General features: G+C 32.6%; 1 protein-coding gene and 1 pseudogene across 1 annotated transcript; both read left to right on the top strand.

The window, feature by feature from the left end:
• The first annotated feature begins 2,941 nt into the window (after positions 1–2,941).
• On the top strand, positions 2,942–4,072 carry LOC111212503 (ethylene-responsive transcription factor 11-like). The gene has a single exon (XM_022714056.2). It carries the CDS (start codon positions 3,330–3,332, stop codon positions 3,813–3,815), a length of 486 nt encoding a protein of 161 aa, XP_022569777.1. The 5' UTR covers positions 2,942–3,329; the 3' UTR covers positions 3,816–4,072.
• A 2,374-nt stretch (positions 4,073–6,446) lies between these two features.
• Positions 6,447–9,675, top strand: LOC125587704 (annotated as a pseudogene).
• The last annotated feature ends 6,936 nt before the right edge of the window (positions 9,676–16,611 follow it).

Genomic DNA, 16,611 nt, shown 5'->3' with positions numbered 1-16,611 from the left:
ATGTTCACCTAAAATCATCTAAAAACTCACTAAATATCAAATCACTTAGAATATCATATTCAATACACCCCACCTCCCCCCACCCGACCAAAAAAATACGTCAAAGGATCAAGGATGTCGAGAAAAAAAAAGACGTCAAAGATGACATAAAAATCTCACACCAGATCCACAACAGCCGAAAGTGGGGTTTCTAGTATCATTAGCCTCGATGCTCATGAGACGTCTATCAAATATCAAAACTATAACGGGTCGAACTCCACCGGCAACTTTGGTTACGCTAATCCAAAACCCATAACCATGAATAAAATATTCCAGAATAATATGTATTTTAGTGACTTAATAATTGACCAGACTATGGTGGTGGCCTTAAAGTTATATAATATATATACACCTAGTCGATGTTCCGCACCTTGTGCGTATTAATATATTTAACAATTTTTAATTCTAACTTTTATTTTTATAAAATAATAATAATTCAATTAGATAAAAATTTAAATTATTATAAAATATAAAATTTTAATATTCATATTGGTAATCAATGTATTAAATTATGCTCTTTTGTTTCATATTTTTATTTATAAGATGTAGATCTTAGATCAAAATCTTTTCTATAGTAATAATTAAATTACGAAATTTGTATTGAAATTAACATATATTGTATTTTGACTGAAAAGAAATCATGTGGTACTGAAAGGATGATAAAAATCACAAATATAAAACATTAAAAAAATAAAGATAGTTTAGAAGTGTTCAATTCGGTAAAACTGAACTATTTAAAGCCAAACCAAACCGAAATAAAGAAAATAGTTTGGATTTGGTACTACTGAATAAACCCAATGGATGTTATTTTAAGAAAGTGTAGTATATGAATATGATTCAATATATTAAAAAATCAAACCAAATAAACCAATGAAACCGATTAATTCAGATATGTTAGTATACTTATATATAATTTTTTTAATAATCTGTATTCGATCAATAATTCCAATAAAAATCAGAGAAAATGACTATAATATTATTCATTAAAATTATAAAATTAATATAAGATAAAAGTAATGATGGTATTATCGATAGATATTGTTAATATCTATTTATTAATTAATTTTTTTAAATATCATAATAATTATATATTAAATATACATTTAAAAAAATAATTGTATATATATTGTTTGAATAGTTTAATGTTTATTAATTATATTAAATATCATGATAAATATATATATCAAAATAAAATTTAAATAATAGTATAGATTAAACTAATGACGTATCCTAAAATTATGGAAAAGACGACAAGTAAACAAATTAACTAAAATTTTGGAGAAAATGAAAAATCAGCAAAATACTCTAAAATTATGGAAAAGATGACAAATAAACAAATTAACTAAAATCATAGAGAAAATGACAAATTAGAAAATTCACTTCTCAAATAATAGTGTATATATATTTAAAAATTAAACATAACATTAGCATTACTTAAGCATATCACTTATTTTTAATTCTTAAAAATAATTAGAAAATTTTGTTATGTATTTCAAAGTTCAAATGTTCTCGCATGGCATCTGGCATATAAAGAGTAGAATTAAGAATTAAGAAGATTAGCCATTATTTATATATATATATATATATATATATATATATATATATAAATTTCTTAATTATAATTAAGAATAATAAGATAAGCAATTGTATATATCATTTATTTTTAAAATATACTATTTTTATTCTGATATTGTATAAGTTAATCAAATATATTGTTGATTTGGTTAGAATATGATTACCTTCTTATTAATAAATTTAGAGAAATGTTCCGTAAATTGCTATCTAATTCTCCATCTCTTTAGTTATATTTTTCTATAAAATATTAAAGGTGTTTAAATCATTACTTCAATATTCGGAAGTAGAAGCGCTACGGTGGGCAATGGAGAATATGCTACAGCACTCAACATGTCAGCGCTTTGGGACGGATTGTAAGGAGCTGATCGCAATGTTAGATGATCCTCATGCGTGGCCTAGCTTTGCGACAGAATTGGAGAGGATAGAGACGCTACGGATATGCTTCCCGGAGTTTAGCATCACTCATGTTCCACGAGCAAGAAATCAATTTTTCAGACTTTTTAGCTAAAAATGCTAGATCCTTCCATAGGGAGTTACTTTTCATTGGTTGTTCTATTCCGATCTGGTTACCCAGACCACCTCAAGCCTGAGTAATAGAATGACCGTTCGATGTAAAAAAAAAAAAAAAAAAAATTACTTCAATATTTTATTAGCTGAGCACATATTATACGCTACTATTACCTTATTATATGTAAATGTAAATTCGAAGGGTGCTTAGATGAAAGGCAATTGGTTTCATGTACTGTAAATCATATACTTAGAAATCTATTATATAAAAATATTTTTAAACCATAATGTCATTTATAAATCGTGGATAACAATACTGTGGTCTTATGTTTAGGGAGACTACAGTGTTAAATCCAGAATTCTGTAAAAAGTGATTTTTTAAACAAAACCTAAATTAAGATAAGCTACAGTGTTTCAACTTTTCTTCAATGTGGTAAAACTGAAATTAGTTTATAAAAAAACTGTATACGTAATCAAATTTAATAATTTTATTTTGTGATTGGTATAATAATTTTTAATTTATAATTTTAATGATGCTTTAAAAGTAAAAATAAATTTTTTTAATAAACGAGTTTTACCTAAAACATCTTATATTTAAGAAACGGTGGGAATATTATTTAATGGTAGATTTTTTTCACTAAATATATATATATATATATCGGGTTATGAAGTTACAAATTAAATTAGACTTAATTTCAATAAACTAAAATATAATATATATTTTTTGCAATAAATAAAATATATCTATAGGGAAAATAAAAATTATAACTGATTTGGCAGTTGTGTCTGTTTGTAGTTTGCTTATCAATAGAGGAAGAAAATATAGATAGTGATGTGCGCCGCAGCAAAACGACACGTACCAAAGTAAGCGCCGTGGTCTTCTCTCTGACTTATGCAAACCACCGCACGAAATTTATTAGAAAAAGCCATTATAAGTAGTCAAACATTGGTCGTTCAAAAAAAAAAAAAAAGTAGTCAAACATTAAAAGACATTTAAAGGCATTTAAGAAAAAAAATCAGTAAATAGCAAAAAAAGCCAAAAAAACAAGATGCCACGAAATTGCTAATAATTACGAAATACTACAACTTCTTCAGACTCCTCATAACTTGTCTGTATAAATACGAACACTCTCTTCTCGTAAATTCCACAAACACAAGTTCTCGTACTTTGCTTAACAAAAAAAAAAAAGTATTTTTGTTTTGTCTAAATGGCGCCGACAGTAAAAACGGCGGCCGTTAAAACCAACGTCAGCGAAAAGAAAGAGCACCATTACAGAGGAGTGAGAAAGAGGCCATGGGGTCGTTACGCCGCCGAGATCAGAGATCCGGTGAAGAAGGCTCGAGTCTGGCTCGGCTCTTTTGACACTGCCAAAGAAGCGGCTCGTGCCTACGACAAAGCCAATCTCAATTTTCGCGGCGCAAAAGCCAAAACCAATTTTCCTTATCCTAACTTCGTCCACGACGAGAGTCCGAGCCAAAGCAGGACCGTCGTATCATCGAAGACGATTAGCGATCTCAATCTTGAAACCAGGTTCCCTTTCCCGAAGATTCAGGTCAAGTCCGGGATGTTCTTTATCGAGTCGTCAAGGAGCGAATCGGAAGGATCGTCTGTGGTGATGGATCGTAGTCCAGAGAGACCATCACGCCTCCCCTTGGATTTCGATCTCAATTTCCCTCCAAAGCCTGAGACCTAATTCTTATTAATGGGATATGATTATGAACATGCGATTTTATAACTTTTAGATGAATTAAATGTTCTGAAATCTAAATCTAAAGATTGAAGCTTGTCGTATCTTATTCATAAATGTTAGTGCCAAAAATCTTCTTTTTTTTTTTCCAGCAGAGAGTTAAAAAAGTAGTATTTGTGTTCTCATCTGCTGTTGTTTATCATTAATTGCATATCTTTTGTAATTTCTGATCAACATAAATAAAACTTTGTTTTGGCATATCATTCAATCTTTTGAAAGAACACATATTAAGTAGTTATCTCTAATTTATTAGAAATTATAAAAAGTCATCATGATATTAAGTCATTTATGAATTTTGAAAGAACACATATTAAGTAGTTATCATTCAATCATCTCTAATAGTTATCTCTATTTTCAATCTAAAAATAGAAAAAGATCTTACTCCAATGTTTTTTAATTTAAAGGAATATTCCAAGTATAAATTTATGTTTATTTATTAATTTATCATACACAACCTATAAGTTTAAACATGTTAAAATTCTAATCCTTTGTTTTTATTTTGTAACATTAAACTAACACAATTATGATATTATTAAGACTAAATGAATATTTAAAAAATGAAAAACAGTTACAAAAAAACATTACAACAGTAAACTAACACAATTATAATATTATTAATTTATTTAGGATTTATAAATATTTGAACCGTATATTTTGTTACCAAACAAAACCTATATTTCATCATGGACTCCTATTAAAAGAAAATGATTGAACCCATGGTAACTTACAATTTTTTTTTGATAAAACCTATCGGCTAGTCTGATCAGCTCGGGAAGAACACACGTAGTGCTACAGAGTAGACTGGTTATCACACTGTCTGACCCGAATTTGGTATACTTTCAACCAAATGTTAAGGGGTAGACCGATCATCTGTTATAATCTACCATGCAAACTACTTAAGGTGAAACCCAAGTCTACACTGACCAAGTAATGATAATTTAGTTAATCAACCGGGGACTGATGTTGATACACACCAAGCCCCAAAAAATTGTCAATATGCTACCACCACTTGGTCAACTCCCTAGTACTTTCACGTGTTAAAAGTGATCTTTACATCTTTGTAAAGATTGTTCCAAAAACATCTTTGTAAAGATCAGAGCCTCGAATTCATGTTTTATCTATTTACCTTAAAAACGAGTTTCATTATTGATGTTTAGTACTATAAGATAAAGCCACATTCGAAGCAATCATACTTTCCCATGCCAGAATGGACAAAAGTCCGTTAATCTATGAAAACAAAATCATCCATATACAAAATCCCAACTTATATATATATATATATATATATATATATATATATATATAAAAATTTGAAAAAACATATATATATATATATATATATATATATATATATATATATATATATATATATATTTAATTGATTAATTTATGAGGAACAAAATTTAGATAGATATATTCTTTGATTTTTTGACCCAAAAAAAAAGATATATTCTTTGATTTATAACAGCTGATTAACGTAAAACAACATGATAGAACATTTATTTGTTTCATCAAATACAACATAGGTTTTTGATGTGGATAATTTCGTCTCCCACTCTACTCAGCTGTAAGTTTCAGCTATGTCATTGTAGTTGTGAGTGTCAGTTTTTTTTTTTAAATACGAGGTGTCAGTTTTTTGGGATGTTTAAAATGCTCAAAATGCAAGTAAATGACTTAATTTAAACTTAAAAGTTCAAGTCAAGGATTCTAATAACAAAGTAAGCAATCTAATACTCCATATGTTGTTTCTCAAAGATATATATATTTATGTGTGTGTTTACCCATATTAAGAAAATATAATAAATTTTGAGAATAAATGTATCATTTATGTATTAACCAATTTATGTATTTACAATTCACAATTACTGACTAATACAAATTTCATAAGAACTCAAAATATACATTTTATTTTAAACAATTTTTTTACTCTAGAACAACTTTTAAAAACAGAGGGGGTACTAAACAAGTCACTAAAAAAAGTTTCAAAGATAACAAAGACATTGACCAAAAAAAAAAAGCTAACAAAGAAAAAAGGCAAAGCAACTCAAACAAATATTTAAGAAATAAATCTTTGAATTTTGGTAATCGTTATGGATGCTAACATAATCAATTAAAAAAAAAATAGTGACTTAACCCTAGAATCACTGGTGTAGTCTAATACACTTCCATGGTATTAACCCTATGTTAATGATGCAACAAACATCAACTTCCATTAGCTAATCACAATCAAACATTTATTAAACACAAATCTTAACAACCATTAAATATTTTAGACATTGGTTTCCATTGGCTTAGCATACTAAGCACATTATGAGAGTCATTCAACCATTTCATCAATCACATTCATGACATGAAATCACTTAAATTCTAGATCCACATGATCAAGGCCAACCTAGCATTAAAAACATCTCATAAGTAAGAAATAATTATAATATCGCTCTAAGCATCATAAATCATCTCTTAGTCATTTTAATCTACCTAGTTAAATATCTAGGATTGACTACTCACTAATCAACCTGAAAACAAGTTTGTTTAATAATGATGGAAAAGATGGAGAAAATGATCTTAGGTTTGTACAATGGAGAAAAAGTTAACAACATGAAATTGCATAAAACGTAGAGACAAATATCAGGGATCTTAGGTTTATACAATGGATAAAAGATAGCTAAGCCATTAGGTTAAACAAATATTTAAAGGGGTCTTAAAATTAAGAGGATGGATCGAGCCAAAACACGAATCAAATCTACAAATATGGGTAATATAGAATGGTCACCATAGTCAGTTCAGATTACAAGGTTGGTCCGACACAATGTTCTTTGGGTGGTAGATGTGGCGACTGTGATCCTAGTAATCCAACTCACTGTGGAGCAGTCATCCCATCGGTGTTCTTAGACCTGCTGTGGAAGGTCGATGTAGCACCACATAAAAATTCTTCATATCGTCTTAGGGATGTATTTTGTCATGTGTATATATACATCATACGCATGTCTAAATACAACTAAAATAATCAAAATATCTACACGAAAATGAACAAAACAATGAAAAACACTGAATATCAGTTTGATATCTATTATATTAGTGTCGCTTTCCATAAAGCCAAGAAACAAATCAACTAAAAGATAACAACGGTGTGCACCTTTATTAGAGACAGCAAATTCTACTTATGACCAATCATGCCATTGTCCTAAATACAGTATTTTCTCCTTTTGTTCTTTTTTTGACAAAAGAAAAATTATGCCTTTTCCTCGAATCAAATTTGGTACAACTGTTATTCAAAAACTCGCTAGGCGCAATGTATGAAATCGATCCATACTTAGCGAGTTAACTATAAAACAAAAAAAATCAAAGAATGCTTGAGGATTTTTAAAAGCTATTATCAGTTTTATGGTTATATATAACTTTATCGGCAACATAGCCAATAAGTTGATCAACAGGTCACAGGCTTCCAGACCCAAGTAATGCATTTTTGTGTGTTTTATAATTTTCTCTTCATCTTCCTTGTTGAACCTGCAATCAATTATCGTGTTTCAAATTTCTTTCACCATAATTCTTTGACTTTTTTTTTATAGTTTGCATCGTTTAACTTTTAATTTTTTTTATTATTGATGATAAATATGATATATCCACAATACAATTATCAACTTAAAACTTGAAAACTCCAAAAAAAATTGATTTTTTTTTTCCGAATAAGAGAAAAATGCCACTAATCTTGACCATTGAACATTTATTCTCTGAAAAATCAGCCAAAATCGCCGCGTTTAAAACAAAAAATAAATTTATTTAAAAGCAACAACTTATATGTATTCTAACATTTTTTCAACGGATTGATGCCAAAACAAAGTATGATTTTTGTTTAATTATTTTTTATAAAACGTAAAATTATAGAAAATTATAGTTTCAATAAAGATTTTATATTCTTTTCTTAATTTAATACTTTTATAAGTAATTTTATAAATAAAATTAATAACTTTATATGTGAAAATAATAATTATATAAAATTATACATTTATAACTCTATATTTATTGTAGATATTCATACATCTATTTGTATAAAAGTGGAAATGTAGCAGATATCTGACTCTAAAATATTTAGTATTTGTGATTTTTATTTTATTTTTATGAGCATTAAATATACCCACAAGTATAAGCTTTATGTTACCTCTTCCGAGAGACATGTTAGATCGAGGGCATCCCAATTTGATTGAAGGAGATGAGAGTTTATCATTAGCGAATATTGATTTTTAATATTTGATTTACTCCGATAATTTATGGATATCTGGATATTTCAGATCGGATCGAAACGAGCGGAGCGGATATCTTGTCTCCACGTCACAAACTGAAAAAGTGTGACTGTGTGGGTGAAGAGCTTTTTTTTTGTTTTTTATTAGTTATTTTATAGAATGTTTTTAAATTTCTTTTATCTACTTATTATAATCATAAAAATTAGGTTAATATTTTGATGGCTTATATTTGGTTTTCCAATATTTTTTGTAAAAGTTATTTGTTTAATAAATTTCTAAGTATATGAATAACTTTACATGAAATCAAGTGCTTTTCATCTAAACACCCTCTAAATGTACATCTGCAAATCACAATGTACTTAAAGTGTATAGTAAATATTTTTTAGGTGATAAAAATATTTAAGTAATTATTATAATGATTAACACACTTATTTGCATTTATTTACTAAAACAAAAACAAAATCTATATAAAAGTTCAACTCTAATTATTTGCCACGTCGTGTCTGTCTGCAGTTTGCTTACCAATAGAGGAAGAAAAGAAAAACAAATTTATTGTAAAAGCCATTATAAGCCACCAAAAACGCTAAATATAATTTTCTGCAAATATAAAATTAAAAAATAGACAAAAGACATTAAAAGTCATTCAAGAAAAAAAACCCAATAAAAAGCATTTTCACTCACACTTCGCGCTCGTGTCAAAAGAAGAAGATACCACGTAATTGCTTATATTTACGAAACTCTGCCTCTTAAAAACCGCGGTGACTCTTTATCCCTGTCTGTGTATATATATACCTCCCTTCTCCCACAAACTTCACAAACATAACCTCTCGAGTTCCCTCTTGTAATAAAAAATAATTTTCTTTTGTTTTGTCTAAATGGGGCCGCCGACGACAGGTAAAACGGCGGCCGTTAAAACAAACAACAGCGACGGCGGAAAGAAAGAAAACCGTTATAGAGGAGTGAGAAAGAGGCCATGGGGTCGTTACGCCGCGGAGATCAGAGATCCGGTGCAGAAGGCTCGAGTCTGGCTTGGCACTTTCGATACACCCTAAGCAGCGGCTCGTGCCTACGACAAAGCCGCTGTTGCTTTTCGCGGGGCAAAAGCCCAAACCAATTTCCCTCGACCTTCCTTGGTCGACAACGAGAGTCCGAACCAAAGCAGCACCGTCGGATCATCCTCGACGATCACCAATCTCAATCTTGAAACCAGGTTCCCTTTCTCGAAGATTCAGGTCAAGTCTGGGACGATGGTGATCGAGGAGTCGGAAGTGTCATCTGTGGTGATGGACCGTAGTCCACATAAACCATCACGCGTGCCCTTGGATTTCGATCTCAATTTCCCTCCAAAGCCTGAGAACTAATAATAGTATATAATTTTTAGATGAATTTAATGTTCCTAAATATCTGAATTGAACTATTTGATAAACTGAAGATGAAGCTTGTAGTATCTTCATATATAAGTTGGTGCCTTCTTTTGTCAGCAGAAAGTTTAAAGAATAATTCTAGTGTTATCTTCTCATCTGCTGTTGTTTATCATTAATTTAAACTCTTTTGTATTTTCTGATCAAAACTTAAATAATTATTTGTTTATAAGGCTTTCATATATTAATTTTTTTTTACATTTTGATACACTAAAAAGCAAAAAAAAAAGATGCCATAAAAATAGAAAAGAAAAGATACATGGTCCAACTTAAGATTCTTAATGGGCTCCTGCTGGAGTGTAAGTGATCATAGCTCCTTGGGGTTCTGGATGTGGAAGAAGCTGCCCAAGTTGCGTCTGTTTGCTTCGACTATAACAAAAGTGGAGATGGCAGTACAAGCTTATCGGAGGCGTAGGCACAAAGTTAGTGTACTGGTTCAGATAGAAGAAAAGATCCTTAGTCTCTGGTCCAAGGGTCTCTCTCCAGTGGACGATGATAGACTGTGGAAAACAGAGGTAGACGGGTTTAAAGCCTGTTTCAGTTCAAATAGACGTGGCTCATCACGTGACATCACTTTCTTCTAGGACCTTGTTGCAAGGAGATTTAGTTCTTTGGAATGACCCCAAAGTACACTTTTATCGCATGGATTGCAATGCATGATCGTCTCTCCACAGAAGAAAGGTTTTAATAATGGAATCTGCAAGCTGATGCTCAATGTTTGTTGTGTAATAATGCAATGGAATCAATAGACTATCTTTGTTTCCTTTGCTCTTATACGGAGGTGGTATGAATGGGACTCTTGGGTAGGTTACTGGGAACTCGCTACTCTAATCAATAGAATCATATCCAAATGATCTAGTGAATGGTTCTCGTGATGCAACAACAATGTGAATGATCCTTGCATCCCAACCACCACAAAACAACACTGGAGAAATTAAGACACTCATGATCCACCACATTGATCTGCCATTTAAAACAATTCTAGCCCAAAGATAAAGCGCTAGCCCAAAGAAAAACGAAAGAGATGATCCCCCCCACAGTAATGGTGAGGTTAACAGAAACCGAAAAACCCCCAAAAAAAATTGACAATAAAATCTATTTTGTAGAGATGTGGGAGAAAATAAAAGAGTGGAAGGATGATTTCAGTTAACTGTTTTTGCATCAATTGTTTAAAAGATATATAAGTCGTTGTTTTTATATATAACTGACATGAGGGGAAGGGAGAATTTTTATTTTGCTGGCACAAACAAAAGGAGAATTATTTTATTTAGGACAATGGGATCATTGGTCAAAAACAGAATTTTGCTGCCTCGGATAAAGGTGCACAAGGTTATCTTTTGATTTGTTTACTGTTGTTATGGAAACGTGACACTAATAGAATATAGATATAAACCCTATCATGTTGTCTTTGTATGATACAAATAAACGTTTATCATATTATCTTACGATAATCAACTGTTATGTCGCTGCTTTTTGGTTTAATCAACTGACGTATATGTTTTATTTGTCTCGTTAGTATTGAGCATCATAATCTCCGACTCTCATTTGCCTCATTCCATCATTTTTAATAAGGTTGGATAAGCAGTTTTTTTTTTTTTTTGGTAAACAGGTGGTTAAGAGTTTTTTTATCAATTGTGGTTTCTTGTTTGATTAATCGTCGTATTTGGTTCTTTGCTCGTTGTTCCGTTTTAGAAGATTAGGTTGTAGATCCATTTGGAAGCATCTATTGCTCTTCTTCGTGCTTTCCACTAATAGTATTAAATTATTTTATTTTCCAATGTTTAAGACATGTTATGGGCTTTTGCTTTGTAATCATATGTAGCTCCGGTGAAATAGAACCCTATCAGTTTTCGCTTTCTTTAAGACTCTAGGGCTTTGTTTTCCAGTATAACTTTATCTTTGGTTATCTAATTTTGCACTGTATTTTTCTATGTTTAGTACAAGTATAATCGTAACTAAACTTATTGTTGAAAGGTGAATTAAACAACCTGAGACCATGTCATACGGGGTATAGTATTTAGCTAGGGTTATTCATTAAAAAAAAAAAGTATTTAGCTAGGGTTAACGACAAAACCCGGAGAAAAATATCCATGGTAAGATATTGACTTTTGTTGGTTACAAATTATAAAGTATCTAATTCTATTTACCAAAAAGTCTACTATCAGAATATGTATTAATGAGTGAATTTAAAAACTTTACACCATGTATTAGCATTTAGCTAGGGCTTATAATAGAATTCGAAGAAAAATATCTTATATCATCAAAATGACAAATAAGGTCTTTAAAATTCGGTGATCAAAACGGATGAGCCGCATCAATCGAGGATACTGATAGAGTCGCCAACCACCAAGCAATGCTTGAAATTGAGCTTCCTTGCCAACTGATTAATCGATGGATTGCCAATAAAAATGGACTTTGTTCGTACTTATTTTGCGACGAAAGAAATAAGTAAAACATGTAAATATTGCTAGAGTTACAGAGATCGATAGATAAATGATGGAAAATATGTATTTGCATACCATTACCAAAAGCCGGCATACCATTACCAAAAGCCGAAGAAAAAATATCCATGGTAAAATATAGACCTTATTTGGTTACAAATTATAGTATCCGTTTTTATTTACCAAAAAAGGGTTTACTATTAGTTTATGTATAACCGCTAATTAAATTAATGGTTAACGAGTGAATGAAAAAAACTCTACACCATGACATACATGTGTGTTAGCATTTAGCTAGGTTTTGACAAAATTCGAAGAAAAATATCTAAGATAGTCAAAAATGTCAAATAATCAAGGTTTTTAAGTTTTAGTGATCGATCAAAGCGGATGAGTCGTCGCAATCGAAGATAGTTGCCAACCACCCAGCAATGCTTGATAGTTGATATGGAGCTTCCTTTCCGACTTATGGATTCCCAACAAAATTGGACTTTGTTACTTGAATAAATGAGAGAGAAAGTTTGTTACATGATTATGAACTTTTCTTCTTATTCAAGTTAATCTTATCTGTTACAACGTCTTTCTCTTTATACAGAAAGAGTAAGACTTAACCGGAATAAGCTAAGTCTAAACCATTGTAAACCAAAGTAAACCATTACTCTAATAGCCCCTCTCAAAATGGCGAGAAGATTGAACTTAAAGACATCTTGCCAATAAGACTATGAAAAAGACCAGGTTGTAATGGCTAAGTGAACACATCCGCAATCTGCATATCAGTCCGAATGTGTAGAGTTTTGATAAGACCATCAGTGATCCTGTCACGAACTTTGTGACAATCATTCTCCAAATGCTTTGTTCTCTCATGAAAACCCGCATTATTAGCAATGTGAATCGCAGCAGTTGAATCACAAAAGAAAGCCATTGGATGATCTTGTGGTGCATCAAACTCTCGAAGAAGCTTGACCAACCATTCGACTTCACGAACAGCAAAGCCCATAGCGCGATATTCTGACTCAGCAGAAGAATGAGAGACTGTAGGTTGTTTGGTGGACTTCCAAGAGACCATCGAGTTACCCAAAAACATACAGTAACTCGTAGTAGATCTTCTAGTATCTTTGCAAGAACTCCGGTCAGCATCAGTGAATGTCTTTAGAATAAGATCATTGCTGCTTGAGTAGAAAACACCACGACCAATTGTGCCTTTCAGATAGTGAACAACTTTGTACGCAGCCTTAAAATGAGAATTCTTAGGAACAGCACAAAATTTACACAATATGTTTACAGCAAAGGTGATATCCGGCCTGGCGATAGTAAGATACATCAGTCTGCCCACGAGTCTTCTATAAGGAGATGAATCAGGAAGAACCGGTTCAAGACTATCTTGAACGAGTCGAACATTAGGATCCATGGGGATGGAAGATGGTTTACAAGCAAGAAGACCCATATCTTCAATGATAGCCAAAGTATATTTGCGTTGAGAAACTGATATGCCAAAAGAAGATCTTGCAATTTCCAAACCCAAAAAATATCTCAAAGGACCAAGATCACGCAGTTTGAATGAGCTTTGAAGATCAGTCTTTAGTTGAGTAACATCATCATCATTGTTAGACGCAATAATGATGTCATCAACGTAGACAAGAACCGATGTATAGATGCCATTCACTCTGCGAATAAACAAAGTGTGATCTGAATAAGACTTCTGAAAACCAAGTCTCATAAGGCTTTCACTGAATTTGAGAAACCATTGTCTTGATGCTTGTTTCAAACCATATAATGATTTCTTCAGCTTACAAACTACATTAGGAGGCAATGTAACCCCCGGTTTAGGAGTGTAGCCAGGAGAAATAGTCATATAGATTTCCTCACTTAGATCTCCATTTAGAAAAGCATTGGAGACATCTAACTATGTTAAGCTCCACCGTTTAGCTGCAGCCACAGCAAGAAGAGTTTTAACTGTAGTCATCTTGGCTACTGGAGAAAACGTTTCTACAAAGTCAATACCCTCTTGTTGTGTATAACCTTTAGATACTAATCTTGCTTTATATCTCTCTAGAGTACCATCAGCATTTAACTTCACTTTGTAAACCCATTTACAGCCGACGGCATGTTTGTCTGGTGGAAGAGTACAGATATCCCAAGTGTTAGTACTTTCCAAGGCTAAGAGCTCATCATTCATTGCTTTAATCCAAACATCGAACTTCTTGGCTTGAGCAAAAGAAGTTGGTTCCGAATGAAGAGAGATGGAACAGATATAAGCATTATATCCTTCAGAAAGCTTATCATAAGAGACAAAAGAAGCCAATGGATATGGAATGTCCGTTTCAGTCATGTTGACATAGTAGACATGAAGATATCCTGGTGGCTTTGATTGTCTTTTAGAAGGTAAATTCTCGGGAACTGCAGAAGAAGAGGCAGTTCTATCTGGAAGATTTTCCACAACTGTGGGACGTTCACTCACTACAGAGATATTCTTCTTAGTAGAATGGTCACATACAACTGCAATATCCAACATTGAGAAAAGATCATTTGCAGTTGTGTCATCAACATAAGGAAATATATCTTCATGAAACACCACATTGCGAGAAATATGTACAGATTGTGTCTCAAGGTCAAGGAGTTTATATCCTTTATAGCCAACTGGGTAACCAAGAAACACGCAGGGACGTGCTCGTGGTTGAAACTTATGGCGACCTTTTGAAGAAGTTGAACAATAGACAAGACAACCAAATACTCTCATATCAGCATAGTGAGTTTGCTTATGAGTCAGAACCTGATATGGAGATCAGTAGTTCAGGAGAGGAGTCGGTAGTCTATTGATCAAAAACACAGCTGTTAAGACACAATATCCCCAAAATTCAAGAGATAAATGGGACTGGAACATCAACGATCTTGCAAAATTCAATATGTGTTGATGCTTCCTTTACACTACTGAATTTTGTTGAGGAGTCTCTGGACATGAGTGATAAGAGACTATCCATTTCTTCTTATATAAGGCATCAAAGCGCAACTCCGGTGCATTGTCAGCACGAACACCTTTGACCAGAGTCTTGTATTGCGTTTCGATCATCTGTAAGAAGTCAGGAAAGATTGTTAAAACCTCTGCTTTTGTCTTCATCAGATATATCCATGTAAGGGGTGTGTGATCATCTACAATTGTGAGGAAGTAACGGTATCCTTCAACTGTTGGAACTGAGAACGGTCCCCACACATCAATATGTAGCAGATCAAATGGATTGGCACAGAGATTATTGTGGGAAACATAAGGAAGATTCTTTTGCTTTGCAAGAGGACAGATAGAGCAATTAAATTTTCCTTTATTTCTTTGTTGAATCCCAAGTACATCAGTGATGACATCAATTTTATTAAGAGAAGGATGTCCTAATCAGTTGTGCCATAAAGCTGTATCAACTATAACATTGATATAATGATTCTTCTGCGAAGTTCCTGGATTATTTATTGAAGCTCCATCCATAACATAGAGATTAGCTATCTGCTCACCCTGACCAATCCCCAGCCCCTTGACAGGATCCTGAATCATACATGAAGATTCATCAAACATTACTCTGCATTTCAAATCCTTTGTCAGTTGACTGATACTGAGTAAATTCAATCGAAAGTCAGGTATGTAGAGGACATTAGTAAGCATAAGGTATTGATTCAAACGAGTCTGGCCAATCCCTGCAATGTTAACATTTAGACCTGTAGGAAGAGTTACAGATTTATCCAGAGAATCCGAGAGAGTTTCAAATAAGCCTCGATCATGTGAAACATGATGAGTAGCACCACTGTCTACAATCCATGACTTGGAAGATAATGTGTTTCATGTTGCTCTGAACATTCCAATAAATCCAATAGTGTAAGAAGAGAGAGCCATACCAGGTAACGCAGTGATCGTGCCAGTAGATGTAGAAGCAGCTGATGTCTGATTCTGATTCTGAGTCTGATTCAGATGAGTATTGAAATAATCAATCATTCCTTGTATCTGATCTTTTGAAAGAGGATTCATCATCTCAGACACATTCTGTTGAGTAGCATTAACAGTGAGTTGAGCAACAACAGGCTTGACAGCACCAGTGCTAGAAGCTTTCCCATCTTGCGGCTTCTTGTGTTTAAAACCAGGGGGATAGCCATGAATCTTATAACACTTGTCAATAGTGTGACCATTGTAACCACAATGGGAACAAATGGGACGAAAAGGACGTGTGTTATAAGTTGCATTCACTGCTGCATGAAAGGTTTCAGTACTAGTCATCTGAAAAGCACTCGCATTCTGAATTGTTGTGATGCTCCTCTGGTTGAAATCTTGATCAAGGAGATTGTAGACTTCAGATAGATCCGGTACGGTCTTCTTCATGATGATCTGACTACGCGCATTTGAATAAGATTCATTCAAGCTAGCCAGAAATTTGATTACCTTTGTGTGTTCAATCTTTGCTGCAGTCGCTTTGCAGCAAGCACAAGCACAAGATTGACACGTTTTCGCACAATCTGCTCCATCAAGATCATCCCAAAGTATCTTGAGTTTAGTATAATATGTAGATAGATCGGATGATCCTTGCTGGAGATACCATATTTGTTGTGTTAGCTGATATGATCTTGGCAAGTTCGTCAAGTGAAAACGAGCCATTAGATCCTTCCATATCTC

Source organism: Brassica napus, chromosome C5, assembly GCF_020379485.1.
Source record: "Brassica napus cultivar Da-Ae chromosome C5, Da-Ae, whole genome shotgun sequence".
Taxonomy (NCBI): Eukaryota; Viridiplantae; Streptophyta; class Magnoliopsida; order Brassicales; family Brassicaceae; genus Brassica; species Brassica napus.
Note: the sequence above shows the minus strand (reverse complement) of the source record. Positions and strands in the feature narration are given on the sequence as shown.

What these genes read in the sequence shown, in the direction of transcription:
- LOC111212503 (XM_022714056.2), top strand. Translation starts at nt 3,330, where the DNA reads ATGGCGCCGACAGTAAAAACGGCGGCCGTTAAAACCAACGTCAGCGAA.